Genomic DNA, 25,720 nt, shown 5'->3' on the forward strand with positions numbered 1-25,720 from the left:
ATTCAAATTTGCAAAAATTCCTTAATATATATATGATAATATCGTTATAAAGTTGATATGGCCGAAGCACTTTTTTTGGATTTACCTATGCCTTCATCAAGAACGCTCAAACCAAAACATTTGAAAACCAATGATGCATTGAGTATATTAAAAGATGATGAGCTATATAACCAAAAGGAACGTAATCAATATTGTCAAATCATTTTAAGGTCAACTCGATTGCTCGCTTATCAAAATCACGAATGTGTTTTGGGATATCGTTAAGATGAAATCGCTTTTTATAGTTACAAAAATGGTAATTTGTCCAAATTTAGCTTTAAGTTTTTACATAGAAACAGAAAGATCAATGAATCTTGTTTTTTCTTTTCTTCTATTTATTGTATCTTTATTCATTTTGCAAGAAGTTCTCACTCCATGTAGAAAAATAAATACAAATTTAATGTATGAAATTATATCCTTTCCTTTTTAGCTAAATCTGTAATATTCTCTGTCTAGATTTATTATTATTATTTCAATAATGTGAAGAAAACACAAGAAATGAGAATTATTTTTTCTTTATCGTTATATTTTTAGTGATGTAAATATCCTTGTAAATATTTGTTAAGTGTTAAACCTATATCCCAAGTGGGAGTGCGGAGGATCATACCTGTAAAGAACAGAACAGATATATGTATGTGCTGCTTTTAATCAGTATTATAAATACAAGTTTCAGAAGGTGCATTTGCAAATTTCGCACATACAAACTCAAACAGATCGATATGGATACATTTTGGTAATTTCATTAAATCAAACCTCTGTGTTCATTTCTCTGATTCCGATAGTTCTTATAGTATAACGTTGTGTTTAGGATTGTCGAGGCGGGGGAAAGTATCCAAGTTGCAGACATAGTACACGACTCGAAGGGTCCAATATTGTCACTTTATCGTAAGCCAAAAAGACAAGTATATTCTTGCCAAAAGGGGGCCGTTGGCCGAGTGGTCTAAGTAGTCGAGCTACTGTATCACTAGCCTGTCAACACTGAGGTTGTGAGTTCAAATCCCGCACTTGACAGGTGCACTCGGCTCCAATCTAAATTGACTAGGAATGTTAGTTTTCCGTTTTCCTACCAAGGTCGGTAGTTCTCTCCAGTTTCTTCCGCCAATAAAAACTGACAGCCACGAAATAGCGCAATAGTAATGAAAGTGGCGTTAAACATCAATCAATTAATCAATCAATCTTCCCAAAAGTCAGGCTTCTGCAGCTGTAATTAACATACAGTCTGGAGCCTGTAATTTAGTAGTTGTTGATGGCTTATGTCTGTCATTTTTGTTTTTTCATCAATTGCATTGTTTAAAATTAGGCCGTTAGTTTTCTCGTTTGAATGGTTCACTTTTTTTCATGTCGGAGCCTTTTATAGCAAACTATATGTTGAAGTTCGTACGGTGACCTATGATTGCTTATAACAACGTCATTTGATCCCTTGTGGAAAGCACAATTTGTTTAGATGCACTTCGTGCTAAAAATTTGTTCATGATCAACCCTATAAAAGCATTCAATTCTTATAATTACATTTTTATGCTACAACCAAGAAGTTATATACATTAAGCTTTTAGTTTGTTTTCCTATGCATTGCTGTGATATTATCATAGGAAGCATGTGCAGTTATAAATATTGTATTTTATTAATCGGGTTGAACGGGTGTCACATGTGGAGCAAAATCTACTTACCCTTCAAGAGCACCTGAGATCATCCCCGGTTTTTTGTGGGGTTCGCGTTGCTCAGTCTTTAGTTTTCTATCTTGTGTTTTGTGTACTGTTGTTTTCTTTTTATATGCGATACCTCGTTCTTCGTGAGTCACACGCGTGCTGTACGTTTAACAAGCGTGTACACACTGAACTTTCTCGCATGTGTAATAGAGTATGACTTTATGTTGAACGCCTTTATGATCAAGGTCTTAATATAGGTATAACAGAAATATAACATTATCAATAATCCATGATAAAAAGTTCAATGTCGGACAAAACCTGTCACATGGACACGTACACTTTTATTACAACCATTTTATGGGTACAGTATATATATATATTACTTTTAGACACTCTCACGAACCAGGAAATTGAGGTCTAGGTCGAATGAACCATATAAGACGGTCATATACATCATAAAATCATGCCAGACACCAAATATAGTTAGACAAAAAATATAGTTGAGAACTATAATAATTGCTTTTGGTATCAGGGAGATGAAAACTGCCCGTTGACCAACGAACCATGGAAATGAGAACAAGGTCAGTTGAACTCAGTCGCCCGCAGATATCTACAATCGTTCTATCCATCCACTGTAGTTCACCTATTACTTATAGCATCTGGAAAACAGTCATATGCATAATCAGGAAAAAATCACGTTGACAAATGAACCATGACAATGAGGTCAATGTCAGATAAACCCTGTTAATCAACAAGTGCACCTTACAATCATTCTTGTAAAATATTGATGAGCCATTGCCTATAGTATCTGAAAAAGGGACATAATCACAACAACTTAACTTTACTTATGAACCAAGAAAGTGAGGTCAAATGAATCATATAAGACGAACATATATACCAAAACCACAAGCAAAACACATAAAACATAATAGGCAAATACTAAGTATAGTTATCCTTTTACATAACTTTTAAAATCTCATGCTATAAAAAAAAACCAGACTGAACAATGAAAAAGAGATCAAGAGCAACAGGCATATGCGCTGTCTTCAGGACATAAGGCATATTCAAACAGAATGTGAAGAACACCGTTATTTCACCTGCTTAAATATCAAGATTTATATACATAGACCTACCACCACGATTGGAATAGCATTATTCTTTTAGGTCGCATTCTGCGATACTCGTCACAGGCAAGACAAAAAACTAGCATTCCGATGTTTTGCATTCTGAGATATTTGTCACAGACAAAAAAAAAATTCAAATGCATTTTATGTTTCAGAAAATTAAAAAAAACTTTACTTGATTTTGCTGTGCCCTTTTTGTTTGTTCCTGCAGAAGGTAGCAAAATTAACATCGACTCCTTATTTTTTTATATACATAACCATTAATAATCAGACTGTAGCCGGATTATGCCACCCTTTGTATCTGAATCTACCAACTTTAAGCACAGTAATAGCCAAACTTATAAAAGTTTCAAATCCCCAAGGGTGACTGGGGAAAAGAAATATGGTATAGTAAAACCCTTGCCAAAGTGGAGCGTCCGTTTTGGCTATACAGGATGAACAAGTACGCAGCCACGTCCGGTCAGAAAGGGGACGTTAAATCCGATGTCTCGTGTAAAGAGAGCTCCACGCTCTCTGCACATAAAGAATCCTTGCAACAACTCTTTGAGGGGTCCAAAGGTGGCCTGTTGCAAGGCTAAATTTCTGTCCCAATCCAATTGTCCCCTCATTTTCCAGTGACAGTCCAAATATCCCCGACCTTCATCCCGGACGGTCTTTATCACAGGACTACCTATTGTATGTGTTGTTCATTTGTTCTCGTCCTGAACATGCATGAAATATTTGCCACTGGACGTTAAGCAACCAACAATCAATCAATATAAAGTTTCAATAACTCCGACTAAATTTGTATCAACAATCTTTCCTCCTGCTACTTATCGGGCTAAAATTCAGTATACGAGTTTGTAATCCAGTGGTTCATGTCTGATAAATAAATCCATTTTTTTCAAAAGAGGGACGAAAGATACCAGAGGGACAGTCAAACTCATAGATCGCAAACAAACTGACAACGCCATGGCCAAAAATAAATAGACAAACAAACAAATAATAGTACAGATGACACAACATAGAAAACTAAAGACTAAGCAACACGAACCCCACCAAAAACTGGGGGTGATCTCAGGTGCTCCGGAAGGGTAAGCAGATCCTGCTCCACATGTGGCACCCGTCGTGCTGCTTCAACATGTCAGGGTCTTTTATTATAACAGCTGACTATACGGTATGGGTTTTTCTCTTTGTTGAAAGCCGTACGCTTAACTATAATTGCTTAATATAATATAGTTGTTTTATTGGAAATCATACCACGTCTCCTTATATATCTATTATATATTCTGTATATACACATTCATAATCAGACTGTGGCCAGATCATGCCACCCCTTAATTTTATCTGAATTTATCAACTTTAATCACCGTAATAGCCAAACTAATACAGTTCATATAATTCGACTTAATGTGTATCAACATTCCTTTCCTCCTGCTACTTCTCGGGCTCCGGAACAATTTAAACATACATGTGGATACATGTATTCGATATATGAATTCTTTTCATATCTTTATAGGTTTTTACAGAATTCTTATATATATATATGTATTTACTTTTCAAATTTTTGACAATTATTCTTTTAAAGAAAGCTTTTAACTACTAGTAAGCTATTTTTCATTATTAATGTTCGTCATATCTATTTCAACTTAATCAGTATATACTTTGGAAAATATTGACAGAAAATCTTAATTTGCATTGAATTTCACAAATTTTCCATGTTTCCTGTTTCCGGAGATATCATGATAAAAATCTTAGTCTTAAAATAGTAATTTAAGGTCATCAAATTTGTTTCCGTATACAATCAGGATTGTTATCTTTAAAATAGAGCTATATTTGACAATCTTTGACAAATTTTCTTTTTTCGGAGCTTTTATGATAAAATCTTAGTTTTTGTCTTAAAATACAAATTTTTGGTAATGAAGTTTTTATCAGTTTCATATTACAATCATGTGTGTGATGCTTCGAATAGAGTTTTATTCTAGTAAAAGATGCTGCTAATTTTAAAATGCTATATTATAGTATATCAAGTAGAATGACATCCTAGACACAAAAACACTAATACGTAGTTTCTATTGCAAGTTTATTTGTGTTTAAGCTTTTCCTGCATAAATTGATTTGATAATAAGTCATAAAGTGATCGAAAAGTAAACGATTTTCCAGGGGAAAATATGAAAGCAAAATATTTCAACAATAAACTGTCGTCGCAAAATAATCTCCAAACTTAACCCAATTATAATACAACTGCATACCAACTATTATCGATTTAACATTAGTGGTTCCCCTTTAACTGACATTATCACAAATTTCTCACAAAGTTTCGCCTCAACGTCTTCGAAGAGAAGGTGCAGAAACGATTACTCGTGGTTAGATTTTGCTATTAAAAACATATTATAAGATATTATAGATTATGTAGTCTGGATTGTTGCTTGAACTGTTGTACGTTTATGTGAGGTCTTCTTGAATTATTCGAATGGAATATTTATGCCCGAATATTGCCCGTCTTAACATCGTTGAAAAACTTAGAAATTGTGAATCTTTACTGCTTTTAAATTCGCATTCTTTTTTTGGTGATATGTTTTTTCTTTAACTTCTCTGTATTAGTTTCATATACATACGGATAATTGATGTGTTCCTATTTGCCAATTTTTAACGATTTTCACATAAAACTCCAGTAGTCTGTTATACTCATTTTTAGTTTATTTTATAGGAAAATGATTACATTATATTAGAACTCAGTATTAATTTCCCTGACCTCAATGAATTCCATGAATCTGCACTTAGAACAACTATTAAAATTCCTAAACTTACGACACACTATACATCATACAAGTAGAGTCTTTACATTGTGACACGGCTAAAGATGCTGGCTGTGATTATGCTGGATGTTTTGTCAAAAAAGACATGTCAACTCTAATAGGCCCCATGTTTTCTTACTAGAAGCAGACAATACTTTGCTCTTAACCTTACAAATGTCTAGTGTTTATGGAGATGTAGCAAATACCACATTTAAGGGGATCTGATGAGATTTACAGAAAATAGAATAATGGCCAAACAAATAATGAATAGATAAAAATGAGCAAAAAAACTAAAGTCTAAAGAATAACTTGGGAAAATAAAAGAACTAGGTGATTCAATACTGATTACAGAAATGAATTATGTAGAGGATAAATATATCATATAATTACAGAACAAAATAATAGTAAAATCTTTTTAAAGAGAATGTTACAGAATAGGCATCATTTTTAAAGATAATGATAAATGCCCTCAAAATTTAAAGAATACATAAATTAAGGACCCTCCATCCTTTTGATTGAATTGGATGAAAACCAAAAAACAAACAACGCACTTGATGTGTGCACGTTACTACTAGACTCAGCTCAATCAATTAAATAATAAGTTGAGAATATAATAAAAGGACAAATGAAGAAATTCAACATTATATAGATTTACTGTTTATTCACTGTATAGCAGCCAGTAATATGTCTATTATAACAAAAAAACAAATTTCTCCTATTCACAGTATTGTGACAAATATGTGAATAACCAGTCTTGTACTGGGCAGCAGATATTCAAACCAATAAAAATACCCGAATCATCAATTATGTGTAATTTGCATACTGACGGACCCTTTAACGGCGCACCCGTTATCACAACGTTTACAGAAACGTTTCTGAATACAACGTAAATGGTTAACGGGTGCTTTATGAAATATAGCCCAATATCTTTTTTACACTCGAGGCAAATATTAATTACGAAACTCATTAAGACGATATAAAGCAACATTTCTGACCATAAGACAGGTCCGATAGTCGAATTCCCGCCATTCATTCATATCAACACACGTTGCAGATCTTGCCTGTAGGAGTAATAACTTATTGTTAATATTTTTCAGTCTTGAAAAGTTGCAATTGTCTCACTAACACAATTCCGGAAAAAAGATCAACTAATATATCGTACTTAATGGTAAGTTAATTTAATTTTTGGAACAGCCTATCATTAAAGTATAACAATAATGACGAACTCCAAGATAAATTCAAAAAGAGGAAGTCCATAAAAACTGACAAAATCAAACGCTATCAATCAACGGAAAAAGTGAAAAACAACAGTTACTGCCATATTCCACGGAATAAGATCAAGTTTGACAAATCTCATGCGCATGAACAAATAGTGCGCATTTAATTTGGAAGAGAAGAGAGGTGGAATAAATACTTTTTAATATGAAAACTGTCAAAAGAATATTATATAGTAGTGTTTGTAAGATATTATATTTATTTTCTGGATAATACTTGACTAGTAAAGACAAAGTGATCATTATAGGTAACCTAAGCGCAATTTACTATTGAGTAAAAATCTTAAATTCTTAATAGACTTCATACGACATTTTTATTACATGCAGACGACGATGGTAACCCTTTTTAACTTCTGAAAGTCCTTTAAGCATTCCTTTCATCAAGCTCTTTGTTGATACAGATAACTATTGCGCTACGCTGCAGCTACTTGCGTGAACCTACAGTTGATCCATCTGTATTGTTGAAAAAAGGAAACACATATTTTGCTATTTTATCATCAATCTAAGCAAGATGGTCTTAGAAGGTGGCTTTAGAAATAGATTCATTAAAGAATCGAATTGTGACCTTTTGGATAATTTTTGATCAAGTTAAATTCCAAGGCCATATTTTAGTAAAAGTGAATCTTTTCCTTTCACAGAGATAAAATCACCCTATTTCCTAAAGAATAAAGAAGAAAAAACATGAAGAATTCACAAAGACGAGTTTTATGATTTGTGACAGGCACATGACCACGTGGCGGTGTTAACCTAGCTTCTCAATATCTCATTTCTAAATCTTTTCTCATTTGATATAAATATATTTTCCAATTTAAGAATGAGAAAACAACTCTATAGTGTTTATTTTTCTTTTTTTGTATTTGGTACTGGAAAATATATTCTAATGATAAATACACATATAACAGTGATAATACCTAAAGAAATAGTTGATAATATAAAGAGTGATGACAAGGATAGATGTCCATATGAAGCGTTTCCTTCTGATATTTCAAAGTGCACTGCGCGTATCTGTAATATCTGTGTCAGTGTTGCAAATATGTGGAAGATTTGGTGGCTTTGTCCAATAATATCAAACATGCCTGGCAAGAACACTTCTGGCAAGTGACAACCGTACGATACTCCTACAAGAATAAATGATAAATATATCCAATTATAGTTAGTAATTGACGCTAAATATTGGTGGTTTCCATTCAGTAAAAGCCAATATTTTCTTGCTACTGTTGCAGATAAAAGAATTGCGTGCAATGAAAAAAACAAACATAGTAGACCTTTCCTTGTCCTCTGTTGGTCTTTATGTCCAAAGTTCGTTTTCATTATACACAAAAGAACAAAGCCACCAAAAGAGAATATCCAATGGGCAACTAAGTAAACATTTACGATCATGCCATAGGTGTATTCATCTGAAAAATAGTAAATGGCTATCAAACCGGAAGCATATCCATACATATACACGCCTGCGTAATCAAACAGAAATAAGCTGTAATGGGCATCAATGTTTTTGCTATGAAAAATATGTGCTATTACACTTATTGTCGTCGAATATATACAACAAACACTAAATATTAATAAAGTCCATGATTGATGTTCACGATAAAAATTGCATTTCTCGGCATACTGGTAAATTAAACTCAAGTGAACGAAAATGGCTATCAAATGCGACCATATATTCAAGGTCTCGTTGTGAATTTGAAACATGCTTCTTGCATAATAACTCCACGGCTGATTAATCTGACGGTAACCAATAATGATTCCTGGTTCCTGCATTATAGCTGGTATTTTAGAGGCTCTGAGTGTGTTAGCTAGGTTCCAAAACATTTTTGATTATTTCTTAACCAATATAAAATCTGGAAGATAAAACATAATATAAATATATTTAAGACAGACACCATAAACATACTATGCATACACAGGCCAGAGTCTGAGCTTGATTTGCTATATGATATAAAAACTAAACTGACGAAAAAAGGTTATTTATTCAAAATCATAAAATGCAAAAAATTCATTTTGCAAATAAAACATTTGACATAAAAGTTCATATTCAATATGAAATAATAATACATAATTAATATGAAATTACAATATCATATCAATTGAATAAACGACAAAGAATAGCAAAGGTGGGGAGAAAAATCTGCCCCACAAATAAACATATATACATATCTACTTCAAAAGATAACATTAAGGGAGTTATGTGGGTGGGAATTTTTAACAAATAATTTGATAAGAACCACAAGTTAACACATCAAATGCTGATGATAAAAGGAAGTGATCACAACGCACTTACACGTGAACTCGTGCTGACCCCGTAGCATCTCACCGTGTTTCATGAGATGACTATTAATAATTGAGCTGTACAGTCATATAAGCAGTCCTTCATTTTGACAATTACTGCAAGGTCTTAATAAAAAGAGTCCACGCTTCATCGAAGTAATCAATTGATGTAGGCTGTAATTTGGTTTGGTGTTCTTGTCATGAGGCTTTATATTATGTGTTTAGTGTAGTTCCATCAATATTTCATTTTATTCATTTATTTTTTTAATAATGATTTATTCCTTTATTTGTTTAAACCTTTAAGTATACATTTCAGTTATTTTTGATATAATATCCTACACTGTCGTAATTTTTATTTAGGTGGCTAAGTCATATAATTTGCGACATTGAACAGTAAAAATATCCAGCACTGAAAAATTAACTATATGTATTTCAATATAATAACGTCGAGGACAGTTTATCAAAACTGCAAAGAAATCGTGAATATTTATAAATTTGAATGCCACCTTTTCTGAAGCGAGCTGATGTAGACGTCACTAGTAAAGAAACGTTCATTTTGAACTAGTAGGTTGATCAAAAACGCCATTTTACACTTTCAACGACGATGGTGAGATGTTTGTAGTTCTTATTCTTAAAATTACAATCTAACTAATCGAAGGTATATATGCGTAAACTATATGAAAAAAGCACGCAAAATCCCCCAAAAGGGGAGAATTAAATGAAAGGGACAGGAAATTAAAAAAAATGTAGTTATATGTTGTTTTTTTTTAGATGAATTCAACATATGCTCTTTTCATACTGCCTAGAATTACCACATTGTAACATCATCTAGCAAGTGAAACTGTCATCACTTTAGCTACGATACTCTGTTGGAACTCTTACAAGTTGAAGACAGCAAGATGATCTTGTAGGTGTATGTATATTGTTTGTTTTTTACAGGTAATTTTGACAATCATATCCTAAAGATTGTGTTTTATTATACGGTTTTATACTTGTTCGATTTAGTGTACTGCCTTCATTTTTATGTTTGTCCAGATGCAAATAGTGTACAAGAATACAATATATTAATTCCCACATATAATGTATAGACATACAAACGTACTTACCAGTCTCTAATTGCATCTGATTGAGAGGCGTCTTCTCTCATCTTATAAATGTAAAACCGGAAAAAATATCATTAAAGCTTATTTAATGAACCCGGACGCGAATGTATGTCATTTTCAACGGATCGACAATCTATAAAGCAATGAAAAGAGACTTTTAAATGTTAACCTGTAAACATTATTGACAGGTTTTTAAAGAATGATATACCTGGCCACACAATATATCAACAATAACCGACGCATTGTTTATGCTGACATACAAACCATCGTTAAGCTTCACCATTTTAAGCACTAAAAACAAGTAAACTATTGGGCGTTCGAGAATATTGCTTTTTAAATAAGTTGTAATTGCCGTGTCCTGTATGTAGGTTTCTATAATTAACACATGGTATGAAATAAAGTTCTTAATTTTCGGAAAACTATTACTTTATCGATCTTTGGATAGGTTAGGGGCAAACAAATATATCTAAATTTTTAAGAAAAATTCACAAGGAAAAGGAACAAATGCAGTGATTTAGTGATCCCATATTACAAATTGATAGAGGATTACTTTTGCGCTTTCATGTTAATTTCTTGCTGGTGAAGATTATTCCAGAAACATGTCTTGTGCACGTGGAAATCAGTATCATATGAATTTAATCATTTAATTACAACCACTTAGTCGGTGCCACTGCAGTAGACTGTCGGTCTCCGTAGGAAGAAATAACTATTGATCCCATACTGACATGATTAAATCGAGGAGAAGTTTTTTTAATTTTCAGTTTATAAATTTTTCAACTGTGCTAAATCTGAGGTTGTTTGCACTAATCTTTTGACGACTTTTACTGTTCTGTAAAGTTGATGTTGTTTGAACACATGTAATGCGCACACAAATCTGCAGCATAAGTTGTAATCATCCTTTTATCGAATAAATGTAACTTTGTAATAAGGCGATTGTGTAAATGAACATTATGAATATGATGAGTCCCAGGGATAGATCTGAAAACAAAATATTTCAACTGTAAACTGTTGTCACAGAACTACAAATGTATATCTCACCTTTTCGTGTATATAATTTTGATAGTATATTGCTAATATTGAATTAAATGGCAGTATTTCAACATGTAAACTATGCAAAACATACAAAGTCATTCAACCTTGCCTTAAGATGCAGGGCCAACTAATGTCTAATAAGGGAGCAACCATTTAACTTCAAGGGAGGGGGTATGGTTTTTTGTCTAAGTCCGAATATTTTTTTAAGAAAAAAACATAACCTCCCCCCTACCCCCCCCCCCCCCATCCCCCCCCTCCCCGCCTTTGAAGTGAAATGGTCGTTCCATAATACCCAATTGTTAATACAATATCATTGACCTACCATAAGTCGTTCCCCTTTAAATGACATAATCACACACCTAAAAATTTAAACGCCCGATGCAAACATTATTTAAAAACTGAGGTAGACGATAAAAGACTTTATTTATGATTGGTTTAATTATACATACATCTCAATAAAGAAGTGTAGATAATAAAATAAAATAATGCTTTGCTGTTCGTCGCTCGTCGTCTTTGCCCCTGAATCTGCCCTTAAAACAAATATCAAAATTCCTAAACTTACAACACAATACACATCATACAAGTAGAGTGTATACATTATGACACGTCTTAAGATGCTTGCTGCAATTATTCTGGGTGTATTGTAAAGAAGACATGTCACCCCTAATAGTACACATTTTTCTTACTAGAAGCATATAATTCTTTGTTCTTACTCTTAAAAATATTCAGCGCCTAGGGAAACTTAGCAATACAACATGTAACGTCTTTGGTTTCACTTGGACATATCAAACAACGACCCGGTACCACAAGTCTTGTAATGAGCAGTTGATTTCTTAAACCAATGAAAATACCCTGTTGACCGATAACTCCTTATTTGTATACTGCCGGACCCGTTAATAGTACACCCGTTATCACAACGTTTACGAAAAAGTTTGTGAATACCACGTTAATAGTTAACGTATGATTTGTGAATGTAAAGCCCGATATTGTGTTGACACCCGATGCAAACATTATTTACGAAAAAACTCAGGTAGACGATAGAAGGCTACATGTACATTGCCGACCTGTAGACAGATTGCTATGGTCGAAACCCACCCCCCCCCCCCCCCTTTCATTTATATCAACCCACCTTAGAGAACTTGCCTATAGAAGTAATAATTTATTGTTAATATTTTCTCGTCTTGCCTATGCAAGAAATATTGGTCACTTGGTGTTTAGTAAAGAACAATCAGTCAATTAAAACATTTTGAATTAATGTGTCCTTTGCAAATAACATTGTATTCGTTTCAAAATCTAACAAGTTTCTCAACAGACTCGTAGTATTGGTCTTTAATTTCTTCATCCTTGATCAATAGTTCAAAGGAAAACATCTCTCTGAAATCAGTCACATCTGTCCCAACCATTGGAGATGACAACATTTAGTATCCATTGTGTCTGGCGTTTTGACTAACCAAAATTTATTTCTAATGTTTACAGTACAAAACCAGAACCTTTTCAAAATCTGGAGTTATGTTTGTGTACATTCACCAATCCCGACAACAGTGATTAGTTTGTACTAACTTGATCCGAGCATATTATAGCTAGTGCATGACGTTTTAAAAAGGCCGTATTTAACTGACAGTCAAAGGCCTATAACTCAGCGGAAACTTTTTTAAATCGAACGGTGTGTTATGTTCATCAATTTCAACAAATATGTAATATATTTTACAATTCAAATCCCGTAACTCTGAAACGAAAAAATAGAAAATTCCAAAAATCGAACGCTTCCATTTATCAATCCCAACAATTACCTTCATTTTTAATGAAATCAAGTTAGTACGCAATACGTGGAAAGTTGCCCTTATTTTACAGTGATGTTGTAAACCGAGCCCGGAAATTTAGAAACGATTCGTGTAAACTCATCAATCCTTTAAATAAACTTATTCTAAAAGTTTACCTATTCAACACTGAAATTAAATCTTTGAATATTGTTTTTATTGGTATAAATATTGATTTTGTTATCAGTAAATTAAAACCATACTAAATATTACACATATGTACATTTACGGTACTACAATCTGTCGATACCTATAGTTTGGCACTGCACAAGGTCGTCGATTTTCTCTGACTGTTTATGACGTCTTTATACTAAATCCATCGGATGTTGGATGTGTACTGATTGATATTTTACTCTTAGATACATGATATGTTTTCATTAGTTGTTATTGGCTTTGAACTAGCTGTCAGTAACTGCGAGTACTCTCAGATCTGTACTTAGTGTTTTTTTTTTTTTTTTGATGTATAAGTACCCGTCCACGTCCACTCTGTGTTTCTGTTAGATGTATTTTTATTTGTATCCATCTAATGAGTTAAGCCTTTTTCAACTGATTCTTATAGTTTGTTCTTATGTTGTACTGTTACACCATTGTTACAAATTAAGGGAGGGTTGATCGCTCACACACCCGTTTAACCCCGCCACATTCTTTATGTGCCTGTCCCAAGTCAGGAGCCTGTAGTTCAGTGGTTGTCATTGGTTTATGTCTGTCATATTTACTTTTCGTAAATTGTTTTGTTATAAATTAGGCCGTTAGTTTTCTCAATTGAATTGTTTCATATTTTTCATGTCGGGGCCTTTTAGTCATACGGTATGTGTTCTTCTCATTGTTGAAAGCCGTACGGTTGCCTATAATTGCTAACATCAACTTCATTTGAACTTTAGTGGATAGTTGTCTCATTGGCAATCATGCCACATCTCCTTATTTTTATATTAATTCAAACGGTTATACTTCAATAACTCTTGCACGGAAAAACAGAAAATTAAAAAACCGAAAAGGAGCTTCCTTTTGTCAATCTCAACAATAATGTAAAGTTTTGAGAAAATGAATCCAGGAACACTGGACTTAGTGCGCTATAGGTGAAAAATTGCCTTAATTTAACCCCAAACGGTTAAAGTCCCGTCAAAGCAAAAAAAAATATCGTAAGGAGGCATTCTCTCGTCAATACTAATGTTAACATATGTTAAATGTACATAAGAATTGGTTACAGCAAATATAAGTTATCGTACGAAGTGTTGACGGACGGACGGACGGACATTGGTATTCCATAATACGAACACATGACGTATAAAAATGAAACAAAAACCATTATAACCCCCTCACATTTAAATGGTCGTTCCTTAAACAAAAAATGTGTCATCATGTATTTTGCAGCCAAACTCATATTTAAACTGTTTAGATAAAGTTTTTCTTGTCCCCATTATATTATTATTGTGTTTACATCTTAGATATTGTACTCTGAATCTTATCTTTCTAAATTCACAATTATGTTGAAATCTTTTAAAACATAATGACTTTGTGTTTATTTTTACCAAACATGCGCTAAAAACGAATATAATTTAGAACCTGTTTTATGGAATACCGGTTAATTTCTGATTATACTAATAACACATTTTCCTCACAAATATTTGGTCTGACTGGCTTTCAGTCGGTCAAATGAATCATTGCCGTTTGTCTGACCAAATGTGTGACAGTCCTTTGATAAATTTTTGGAAGCCTGCCACTAATTTCTATTCTTTCATTTTTCTCTCTATCTTCAAGACAACTTCAGACATTATTGCCTAAAATTATTTCATACGTTCCCAACAAAAAGGATTGAAGGTTATTCTTGTCTTTTGCACTTTCCTCAAAAAGCTTAAAACAATAAAATGGATTGCATACGATTTGAGACGTTCTACACATGTCTAGTTGGTTGCTTACAAAAATCATGTCACACGATTATTTGATGGCCTCAGATACTCTATCAATTATGAACGTGTCTTTGAAAAATTCATTATATAGCCAATTGTTTAACATATGCTATTTTAAAATAAGAAAGATCATGACATGTAAAAGATACACAGTTACACATAAAATTGTATGATAAATAGCACAGGCGGATTTAGGGGAGCAAGGTGCCTCCCTCCTTTCTCTTTTATGGAGCTACATATATGGTAAATGCATTGACTTTAACATGTCAAACTCTTAGAATTGCCTAACTTTGGGAAACCTTCTTCAAAATCCTGGATCCGCATCTGATTAATAAATCCGAATGAAAATAGTGGTGACCCAAATCTTTTCGGTTCAGCTACTCATTTCTGTTTTAAGTAATACAGTATTTGCATTTCTTAAAAAAAGGATTATTGCTTACTAGCAAATAGCAATACGGAACCAAAATAAAATTTAGTAAGAAATAATGCTTACCGTAATATCTGAAAAACTATCTTCTTAAGAAATAGGTCTAAATATAAACTATGGTCAAGATTTATTTGGCAGGAATGACTTACTTCACACTTTTGCTTCATGGCATAAATAATATATATATTTTTGAAAAACTGATTAACCGATATTAATTTACATCTAGTCGGTATACTTTAATAAAGGATTAATTTTAAGCAGAGCAAATTCAATTGTGTGGTGGCTCATTATTTGTGATCGTTTCAGTTATTCAACCAATCAGCAGAATTATAATTGTCATGATTGTAGAAATAATATATTTTGGATGTGGATTTCGCATGCCTTAAAGTAAATTATACAAAAATGGGTCGTTTTAATAAAAGATCAAACAGTGACATATGGAACATTTGACCAAAGATGGATTGGATTTGGGTTGCAATATCATTCAACCATCTTTTGTTACCCTTGAAAAAAAACCAGTGTATTTTCTGAACAATTTGGCTCACCACAAACAATATTTTTTATATATACATTTAGATGTAACAAATCATAATGATTAAGTTGACTTATGAAGAGAAACAACAGTTTTTCCTAAAGGATGTACTAAGACATAATAATAGAACGTGCATGCATAAATGAAAACTCGGACAACAATTTATATTGACATTGATACTTAGTGTGGAAGAAGTTGATCCACTCGATCTTCGATCTACGTTACCTTATTACTTTCAAATTCATATAGATAAAAGGAGATGTGGGTTTATACACCAATGCAACAGCAACCAATAACCAAAGATACCCAAAAGATATATAAAGAGGGCAACATATAGTCTTCAATAATAGACAGCTGTTTATATAATGGGTCGATTCTTAATTGAAAGCACTATAAATTCAGAAACTATTGCAAAGTTTTTATCAATGTGAATAATGCGACTGAATGAGTATTGCAATGATAGGAACTTGCATTCTAGCTTATATATGATACATATAACTGTATTCAGATTTTCCTGAAATCCCAATAATCAATCTCACATTTTAGTCCATTCTTCAAAATTTGGAATTAAAAATGCACGCAATTATTTCTGAATTTACAGTAATGAACATAAAAGTAGAGCTAATTTACCCAAAATATCAAACTACCGGTAACAGAAAATATTTAACTATGACATACGACATCTTCTAACTTAAGACATGCGCGGAGTTATGTTAGCAAAAATAACTGAAATCCCAAGACTTAATGTATACAACTTCAATATATAGAGTTCTTGGCATGGCAAAGGATCAATACTGTAGTAGTATTTCAATTGAAATTGATATCATTATTTGTTTAGATCTAATCGGATGATTAAGTTATGAAATCAAAATTTTGATAAACTTACTTAGATTATAAACTTTTTATTTCTTTTGTTACAAATACATTTTTTAAAGTTATGAGGTCTTATTCAAGAACTGGAAGAAGTTTTGAGAACGGAAAAAACTTCAATTAGAGGCGCATATAGATATTGAATATTTACCCTTCCGGAGCATCTGAGATCTACCCCAGGGTTCGAGATGCTCAGCCTTTAGGTTTTCTATGTTGTGTTCTGTATATTGTTGTTTTTGCCATGGCATTATGAGTTTATTTGTTTGAATATCCCTTTGGTATCTTTCGCCTCTCTTTTAAGGACAAGAAGTTCAGAAGAATATTTTTATTCCAATTAAAGGCCCCGAAGGGCATAAACATTAGACATGGTAATACCATTATAATTTGACATTAAACAAATAACATTTAATAAAATTAATTAATATATAACTTAATAAATATTTAAGCAGATTCAAATTTATAAACACAATGCAAGTGTGGCTGATAAAAGGTTCATAATTATATATTGAGAAAAAAATAGAAAAAAATAATAATAATATGTAGTGACATAAAAGACATACATAAAGTTTTCTAGCCCAAAAGATTAAGCATGTTATCAGTCTTCCCCGTGTCCGCAGCAAGTCAGATAGCAGTGTGGTATCCTCAATGCAGCTGACACCAGGGATAATACCTTAACACTTACTGGTATGCTAAATATATATGTTGTCTTTATCATACTTGTATCAAAAGCATAAAAGATAGAAGTATAGGTAACTTGAATGCAGTTGACACCAGGGACAATGTCACTAGGATATAAGAATATTTTCATTTAAAGAAAGAAAAAAAAAAAAAAAAAAATTTAATAATCAATAACAATATTTATCTTTTTTTTTTTAATAAATGTGTGTTTGACCGTTTAAATCAATAAGTTAATACATTCAAAATTTAAAGTATGTATGAATATTATAATCTTAAGAAAGATTTGTGTATATAATATTGCACATTATTTTAGGTAAATCAACATTTTATACACTAAAAAGCAAACTGATTTTGTTTGGACTGTCCAAATGATTCATAACACTTAGAACCTTATTCTATTATCAAATGGTATCCAGATTTATTTGTGTTTGTGTAATAGTACACAGGGTAACTTGGAATGGAGAAAAATATCCAGATCATTGAAAATTTTAGCATATTTAAAAGTGTCTAATGATTGCAAGTAATGCTTAGACTTGAAATCATTTTCGTTTACTTTTGTTATGACTGCCATCAGAGACGTACAATTACATATGTCGTTGCTGCCATGACGCAAGTGCAGGCTCAGCATCATCAACTTAATTACAAAAAAAGATTCAGAAAACAGCAACCTGGGTGCGCTTTTTCGGGATAATACTTCACCAGCAAGACAATGGCAGCGTTAAAGGCAACTCAAGCAAAGCGTACTTTACTATTGAATAAAATCTTAAATTCTTAAAAGACTTCATACGACATTTTTATGACATGAAGACGACGATGGTAATTCTTTTTAACTTTTGAAATTTCTGCAAGTATTCCTTTCAAAAAGCCCTTTGTTGGTGTAGATAACTATTGCGCTAGACTGCAGCTAAGCACGTGAGCCTGCAGTTGAACCACCTGTATTGTTGAAAAAGAAAACCTATATTTTGTTTTGTCATCAATCTAAACAGGATGCTATTATCAGCAAGCAGGATTTTGAAATAGATTCATTAAAGAATCAAATTGTAACCTTTTTCATAAAGTTATATTTCAAGGCCATATTTTAGTTAAAGTTAATCTGTTCCTTTAACAGATATAAAATTAACAACTGTCCTATTGAATAAAGACAAATCTCTGACGATATTTCTGATTTGGGACAGGCACATGAACACTTGGTAGTGTTAACCTAGCTTCTCGATATCTCATTTCTCAACCTTTCCTCAGTTAATATAATGTATACATTTTCTGATTTTAAGACTGAGAAAACGACTCAATAGTGTTTATTTTTCTTTTTTTAAATTTGGTACTGGAAAATATATTCTGATGATTAATACACATATAAAAGTGATAATACCTAAAGAAATAGTTGATAATATAAAGAGTGATGGCAAGGATGGATGTCCATATGAAGCGTACCCTTTTGATATTTCAAAGCGCACTGCACGTATCTGTAATATCTGTGTCAGTGTTGCAAATATGTGGAAGATTTGGTGGCTTTGTCCAATAATATCAAACATGCCTGGCAAAAACACTTCTGGCGAGTGACAACTATACGATAATCCTCCAAGTATAAAATATAAATATATCCAATTATAGTTAGTAACTGACGCTAAATATTGGAGGTCTCCATTCATTAAAAGCCAATATTTTCTTGCTACTGTTGCAGACAAAAGAATTGCGTGCAATGAAAAAAACAAACTTAGTAGACCTTTCCTCGTCCTCTGATGGTCTTTATGTCCAAAGTTCGTTTTCATAATACACATAAGAACAACGCCACCAAAAGAGAATATCAAATGGGCAACTAAGTAAACATTTACGATCATGTCATATGTGTATTCATCTGAAAAGTAGTAAATGGCTATCAAACCGGAAGCATATGCATACATATAGGCGCCTGCGTAATCAAACAGAAATAAGCTGTAATGGGCATCAATGTTTTTGCTATGAAAAATATGTGCTATTACACTAATTGTCGTCGAATATATACAACAAACACTAAAAATTAATAATGTCCATGAGTGTTGTTCACGATAAAAGTCGCATTTCTCGGCATACTGATAAATCATACTTAAATGTATGAAAATGGCTATCAAATGCGTCCATATATTCAAGGTCTCGTTGTGAATTTGACAGATGCTTCGCGCATAATAACTCCACGGCTGGTTTATCTGGCGGTAACCGAAAAGGACTCCCCGATTCTGCAATAGAGCAGGTATTTTAGATGCACTGAGTGTGTTGGGTGGATTCCAAACCATTTTGATTATTTCTCAACCAAAGGCAAATCTGGAAAATAAAACGATAAAACATATGAATATAGTATTCCACTATCATATTTAGACACATTGATTAAGAGCAATCGAAAATACCAACGAGTACAGCAAATGAAAATAACACGCTATTAATTTCATGCGTTCGAACGCATACCCGGATTAACCTTCACCAGGAACACTCAGTTCTAAACATCTTACAGTCAGGATGAATACGTATAACTGTTCGGAGCTACATAACCAACAGCACCCTTTACATAACAGCCAATTCACCTGAAGTCAACATTGAATGAATTAATTGGAACCCTAGTTTAAGAATAATTTCTTCTTGAACTTACCGGGAATATTAGTAAGTTATGAATATTTAAATCATGTCTCTCGTTATTCTTAATTTAGTTTTTTCCTTCTCCAAAAAGTTGCACACGGGATAGAAGACACCTGTTTATTTTCTACAAAAAAAATACCATATGTCGTTCTTTTAGATATAGAAATTGTAGAAATCATATTTGTCGTCATTGTGATGTACTTATTAATCATACCGAAGTATAAGTTAATTTACTGAATTAGTTCGTTCTGAATCCGTGTTTAATTCTACGGAAACTTGTATACTCGATAAGATTAATCCACTTTTCACTCTCTAAATGAGAAAAAAAACAAACATTAAGGTTTGATGGAGTTATTGTTCTCGCTTTATCTTTAGTTTTCTGTATGAACATAAGAAGATGTTGTTGTATTTTTGTGTTGATATCAAGTCTCCACTTGCCGCTCTGTCTCCAATCTGCGGATGTAACGTCTTTGTTGTAAGTGTTTAAAAGTATAATGTACACACACTTGATTCACAAGAAACTAACTAGCTCATATTTTCCCCCACGAATGATCTGTAATAACAGAAGGAAAGATTTGTTAACGAAATCACATAATTTGAATAGTTCTACAGTACTGTCTAGTCTCATCACCTTCCAGTATGTTTAAAGTGATGTCCTGACCTAATTTACATAAATTAGCATAGTATTACCCAGAATTATGATTAGAGTTATATCATCGCAGTTTAATCACAGTACACGCATTTTTTTAAATAAGAAGTAGTTTTTCGGTTACTTGGCGGTCATTTTTTTCATTTCCTAGAGTAAGGGAAATAATGCACGTATTGTTATCCTTTATCTGCTGGAGGCGTTCAAGTACGTATCCATTAAATCACTCAATACACATGATACACAAGAATATAAAAAAGTGGCGAACGATACAAAAGGGACAAACTCCTTAGTAGAAAATAAACTGTCAACGCCATGGCTAAAAAAGAAAGGGACAAACAGACAAACAACAGTACGCAAAACATAACATACAAAACTAAAGACTGAGTAACACGAACCCCACCAAAAAGCAGATCCTGCTCCACATGTGGCACCCGTCGTGTTGCTCATGTTAGTACAAACCCGGTAATAAGTCTAATTCGGTAGGTCACATTCGGGGAAAAGGGGACTGGATTGTAGTAACGACAATTGGAACATATCCACTATCATCTGTGAAACGTATATTCCATAAGGGTCAACCAACTCATGATGGCGTCCGTAAATTACGAAGGGATGAATTCAACTTCACCACTTGGAACTCTTGGTTTAATAGCTTCCTCGTGGGCAGCAATCCTCTATTAAGGAAATTATGATGGGAAATACCAGCCCTGGAATATTGTATCAACTGGGATATATATACTCCGTAATATATAAGGTAGCGATTGTAGATAAAGATATCGGGATATGGATACTTAGTCAAATCTTAACAGGAAGCTGTGATAATATTGAAAAAAAAACCGGCACGGATAAAAAACCATGTCAAAAATGTTCAGGCTTGAACTTAATCTTTATTTCGGTAAGTTAATGCAAGCATACGATCTGTATTTTTTCTTAGACCGTTAGAGGCAAATGTTAAAATAGAACATATTATATATTGTGTGAACACGTTACTTATGAGCTATGAACATCAAGTAGTTCGTGCATCATTCTGAGTAGGTTTTAAAAAAAACACTTTCATCAATTATATGACTTACCTGCATGAATATTTGTGTGGTGTAATATGCATAAGGAATGTTTTTAAAAAGGTTTATTTCCTCCTGTTCCTACATTGTAAAATCTGGTATGTCATTTGTAGAAAGATCCTTGTAGGAGGTTCATTCAACCTATGCCAACATTTTAAATTTTAGGTATAAAATTGTATGAAAACATATTGGAATAGGTTGAATAATTTGTAACAGATTACGTGTTATAAAAACACAAAATCAATTTACAGCATGTTTAACCTTCATGTTTAAGTGTCCTCAATACCATTTTTGTTACATGTAATAGTGAAAATGTCGGTAATTATATGTGTTTAGGATCTCTATTTCATTAGGAATTAATATAAAATTAATATAATAAAACAATGGAAATAAAGATTTCTATAATTTCATTAAAGAAATAATCAACTATTCATATCAAATATATACTAATGTCATTCTCGTGAATAATATAAAATATATGATCAAAATATTTATTGACGTTTCAAATAGATACCTTTGAATACATTGACTTACTGACTATCATGAATATAACACTATTGAAACACATATTTAAATTTGAAATATTCACTATTAAATCCTACAATATTGACAGAGTCAAACTTCACTATGGTTGTCTCAACAGTCTCAAAAAGTCATATAGCTAATTAATATGTAAAATTCATGATACTGCATCTGCATACTCAACTAATATCATGTTGTTATCCTGGAGTCTCTGAATTATGTCAAATAGCCTGTTGTCATTTTCAATGCACTTTCTTTTGTTTTCACGACTTTTATCACCTGCTGGATACTGTATTATTCTAAACTCAATAGCTGTTTGCTGTTTCTTCAATAGTTTACCTTGAGTTAAATATGTTTGGTTGGGGTTCTATACATGATTCTTTAGTTAATGATGCCATCCTTCTAAGTGGTTGTTTGTTCTTGGGTCTACTATTTCATAATGTTTCCAGAAGTGGTGGTTACCCTCAAGCCAGTACAAAAATAACAGTGCATCTGCCACGAACTTATCTAAGGAATGTTTATTCTTGAAGCCGTAGTATGGTAATTAACTTAAATTTTTAATCTTGTGCATACTCCATACTGGTTGTCTTGATTAATTTGCTTAACTTGAGTCCCCAAAGCATGTACATGCATGCTTTGAACATCCCCCCTGACACACAACACACACACACACACACAGTGAGATAATATGATTGAAACCTACATAAAGTATTTGAACTATTTTCCATTAATCACCAAGACTGGCTAAAACAAAATATTTGGAGCGAAATTACCTTTAAAACTATTTTCCTCCACTGAAAATGAATGTTACTTTATTCAATTATAAGTACTTGGTTTGCCAAATCTACTAATTTTATTGGTTATTGGGAATTTTTATGACAATATATAAAAATACTATATAAGGAATTGAAATGAAAAGGGGTGGAAATTAAAGAATGTTGTAGGTCATTAGTGTTTTCAGGTGAATTTATGCTCTTCTCGTACTGGCTAAAATTTCTACGTTGTTACATCACAAAGCAAGGGAAAATGCTATCACTTTAGCTACGATACTCTGTTGGCATTCTGACGAGTTAAAGACACGCAAGGTGACCTTGTAGGTGTATAGATATTCTTCGGTTTTTGACATGTAGTTTTTGGTTATAATACCCAACAAATTGTGTATTACAAATTGTGTATTAGTGTACACCTTGAAACGCCCGTGTGTACGTTTTAGTGTACTACATGTATTTTATTTTTGTGTACAAGAAAAAATACATCAAATACCACCCATTATGTGTAGACATACAAACATACTTACATATACCTGTATCTGTTTAACTTTAAGAGGCGTCTTCCTTCAATTTATTATGTAAAACCGTTAAAATTACCATTGAAGCATATAGTATGTAAGTTTAAATTTTATGACATGAACCCGGACGTGAATTATTTTATTTTTCACACATCGACAATCCACCAAGCATGTAAGGTTACTTTTTAAATGTTAACATGTTTAACCTGAATACATTATTCACAAGCTTTTTATAGAATGATATACCTGGCCACATTTTATATCAACTAACCGGTAATATTTGAAACACACGTTATTGTACACATTGCTAATGTTGTAATAGCCAAAACCATTAAATGTCACTGGTTTTAAGCACTACCAGCGAGAAAATCTGTATACATAATAATACAGATCTATTGCAAGCTTTAAATTGTCCAGTTACTTGACCGTAAATGTATTGATGGACGACCGAGAATATTGCTTTGTAAATAAGTTTTGTTTAATTTTCTTGTCATATATTACTTGGCATTAACTAATGATATGAAATAATGTTCATAAATGTCGGGAAATTTCTTATCACTCAGAATTGATACGAAATTCTGAATATAGAAGATTTTATTAAAAAGATTTGTATATGAATTAAGCCGTCAGTTTTCGCGTTTGAATTGTTGTCATTTCGGTTCCTTTTATAGCTGACTTTGCGGTATGGGCTTGCTCATTGTTGAAGGCCGTACGTTGGGCTATAGTTGTTAATTTCTGTGTCATTTGGTCTCTTGTGGAGAGTTGTCTCATTGGCAATTATACCACATCTTCTTTCATATTAAAAAAAATTATGGCACTGGATTTTTTTCATATTATCAACAGGAGCAATAAGTAAACAGTTTTTTTAATAAACAAGTATGAAAATTATGATCGAATCAAATTTTCCAAAAAGATAATTCTGCATTTTTGTAATACGGTAAACAATTGAAAAATTGAAGAAATAGGGGCAACATATACAATTTTACAACAAAAGCTCAAGTTTAAGTCGGAAAAGCGATTCTTTCCAACATAATTTTGCGGATTTCCGATATGTAGGAAACGAATAATCCTATTACGTTAAATTGTTAACGTTAAGATTATGTGTTTTAGATAAAGAGATAAAATGAATGTAGTTGTGGTGAAGAGTTTTTAAAGTTATTAATGTGTTCTAAAACAAAATTGATAAACACTGTTACTGTTTAGTACAGCACTATGATGATCACACCTGATTTGTGCTTATACGTGTATTTGAATTAATTTGAGAATGCCGTATTTTTTGTTTGAACAGTACACTTAAAAATGCACGAGTCTGTTTATTAAACATGCATAGCACTGAAACGGAAAAAATTGCGAAGATTTCCTACATGAGGTATTATACAAGATAGAATAGAGAATGGAAACGGCGAATGTGTCAAACAGACAACAAATCGACCAGAGAGCAGAAAAATAGCACATGGCCACCAATGGGTCTTAAACGCATTGAGAAAACCCGGCCCTGGAGGCTGGCTCAGCTGACCCCTCTACAATAATGTATACTAGTTCAGCGAAATGGACGCCACACTAAACTCCCAAACATACAAATGAACCAAAAATTAAAAAAAAAGCACACAAGACTAACAAAGGCTAGAGGTTCCTGACTTGATACAGGCGCAAAAATGCGGCGGGGTGTAATTGATGGTTTACGTGTGTCATCGGCCAACAGTTGTTTTAAGACAATGCATATTGTCGAGACTGACATTGAAAAAAAGTACTTAAAAAAGAAAATAAATCATACGATAAGCGTGTTCTTAGATATAAGTTTTCCATATGACATCTTTGTTTGATTTTTCTTCTTTTTTGTTTGTGGGGGAGGGGATTTTGCTTCTCTGTTTCGCATTTTATTTTATATCTTTCAAGTTATAGTTATAAGAAACACAGATTATCTCAACTATGTTTCACTGTGTTTCACATAAATGCTTTTAACGAATAGATATTGATGAAACTGACGGTTACAAAGGCATTGCTGATTTAAAGGGCAAATTTCCATACATGTAACCAAGATCTGGCTACAATTCCTAATACTACAACAGACGAATATATAGACAGACTTACACTCACATCAC

General features: G+C 32.7%; 2 protein-coding genes across 3 annotated transcripts; both read right to left on the bottom strand.

The window, feature by feature from the left end:
* Nucleotides 1–6,926: 6,926 nt before the first annotated feature.
* LOC127714589 (membrane progestin receptor alpha-like) lies at nucleotides 6,927–10,302 on the bottom strand. Its single transcript, XM_052220663.1, has 2 exons — nucleotides 10,235–10,302; nucleotides 6,927–8,701 (listed from the first exon to the last, which is right to left on the bottom strand). The coding sequence occupies exon 2, from the start codon at nucleotides 8,670–8,672 to the stop codon at nucleotides 7,698–7,700; it is 975 nt and encodes a 324-aa protein (XP_052076623.1). The 5' UTR covers nucleotides 8,673–8,701; nucleotides 10,235–10,302; the 3' UTR covers nucleotides 6,927–7,697.
* A 6,824-nt stretch (nucleotides 10,303–17,126) lies between these two features.
* LOC127714587 (membrane progestin receptor alpha-like) lies at nucleotides 17,127–23,771 on the bottom strand. 2 transcript variants are annotated; one of them, XM_052220661.1, is made up of 2 exons: nucleotides 23,628–23,771; nucleotides 17,127–19,792 (listed from the first exon to the last, which is right to left on the bottom strand). In XM_052220661.1, exon 2 carries the CDS (start codon nucleotides 19,762–19,764, stop codon nucleotides 18,790–18,792), a length of 975 nt encoding a protein of 324 aa, XP_052076621.1. In that variant the 5' UTR covers nucleotides 19,765–19,792; nucleotides 23,628–23,771; the 3' UTR covers nucleotides 17,127–18,789. The 2 variants fall into 2 exon arrangements, with proteins under 2 accessions (XP_052076621.1, XP_052076622.1); XM_052220662.1 differs by lacking the exon at nucleotides 23,628–23,771 and adding an exon at nucleotides 21,821–21,968.
* Nucleotides 23,772–25,720: the final 1,949 nt, after the last annotated feature.

Source organism: Mytilus californianus, unplaced genomic scaffold, assembly GCF_021869535.1.
Source record: "Mytilus californianus isolate M0D057914Y unplaced genomic scaffold, xbMytCali1.0.p SCAF_9, whole genome shotgun sequence".
NCBI classification, from domain to species: Eukaryota; Metazoa; Mollusca; class Bivalvia; order Mytilida; family Mytilidae; genus Mytilus; species Mytilus californianus.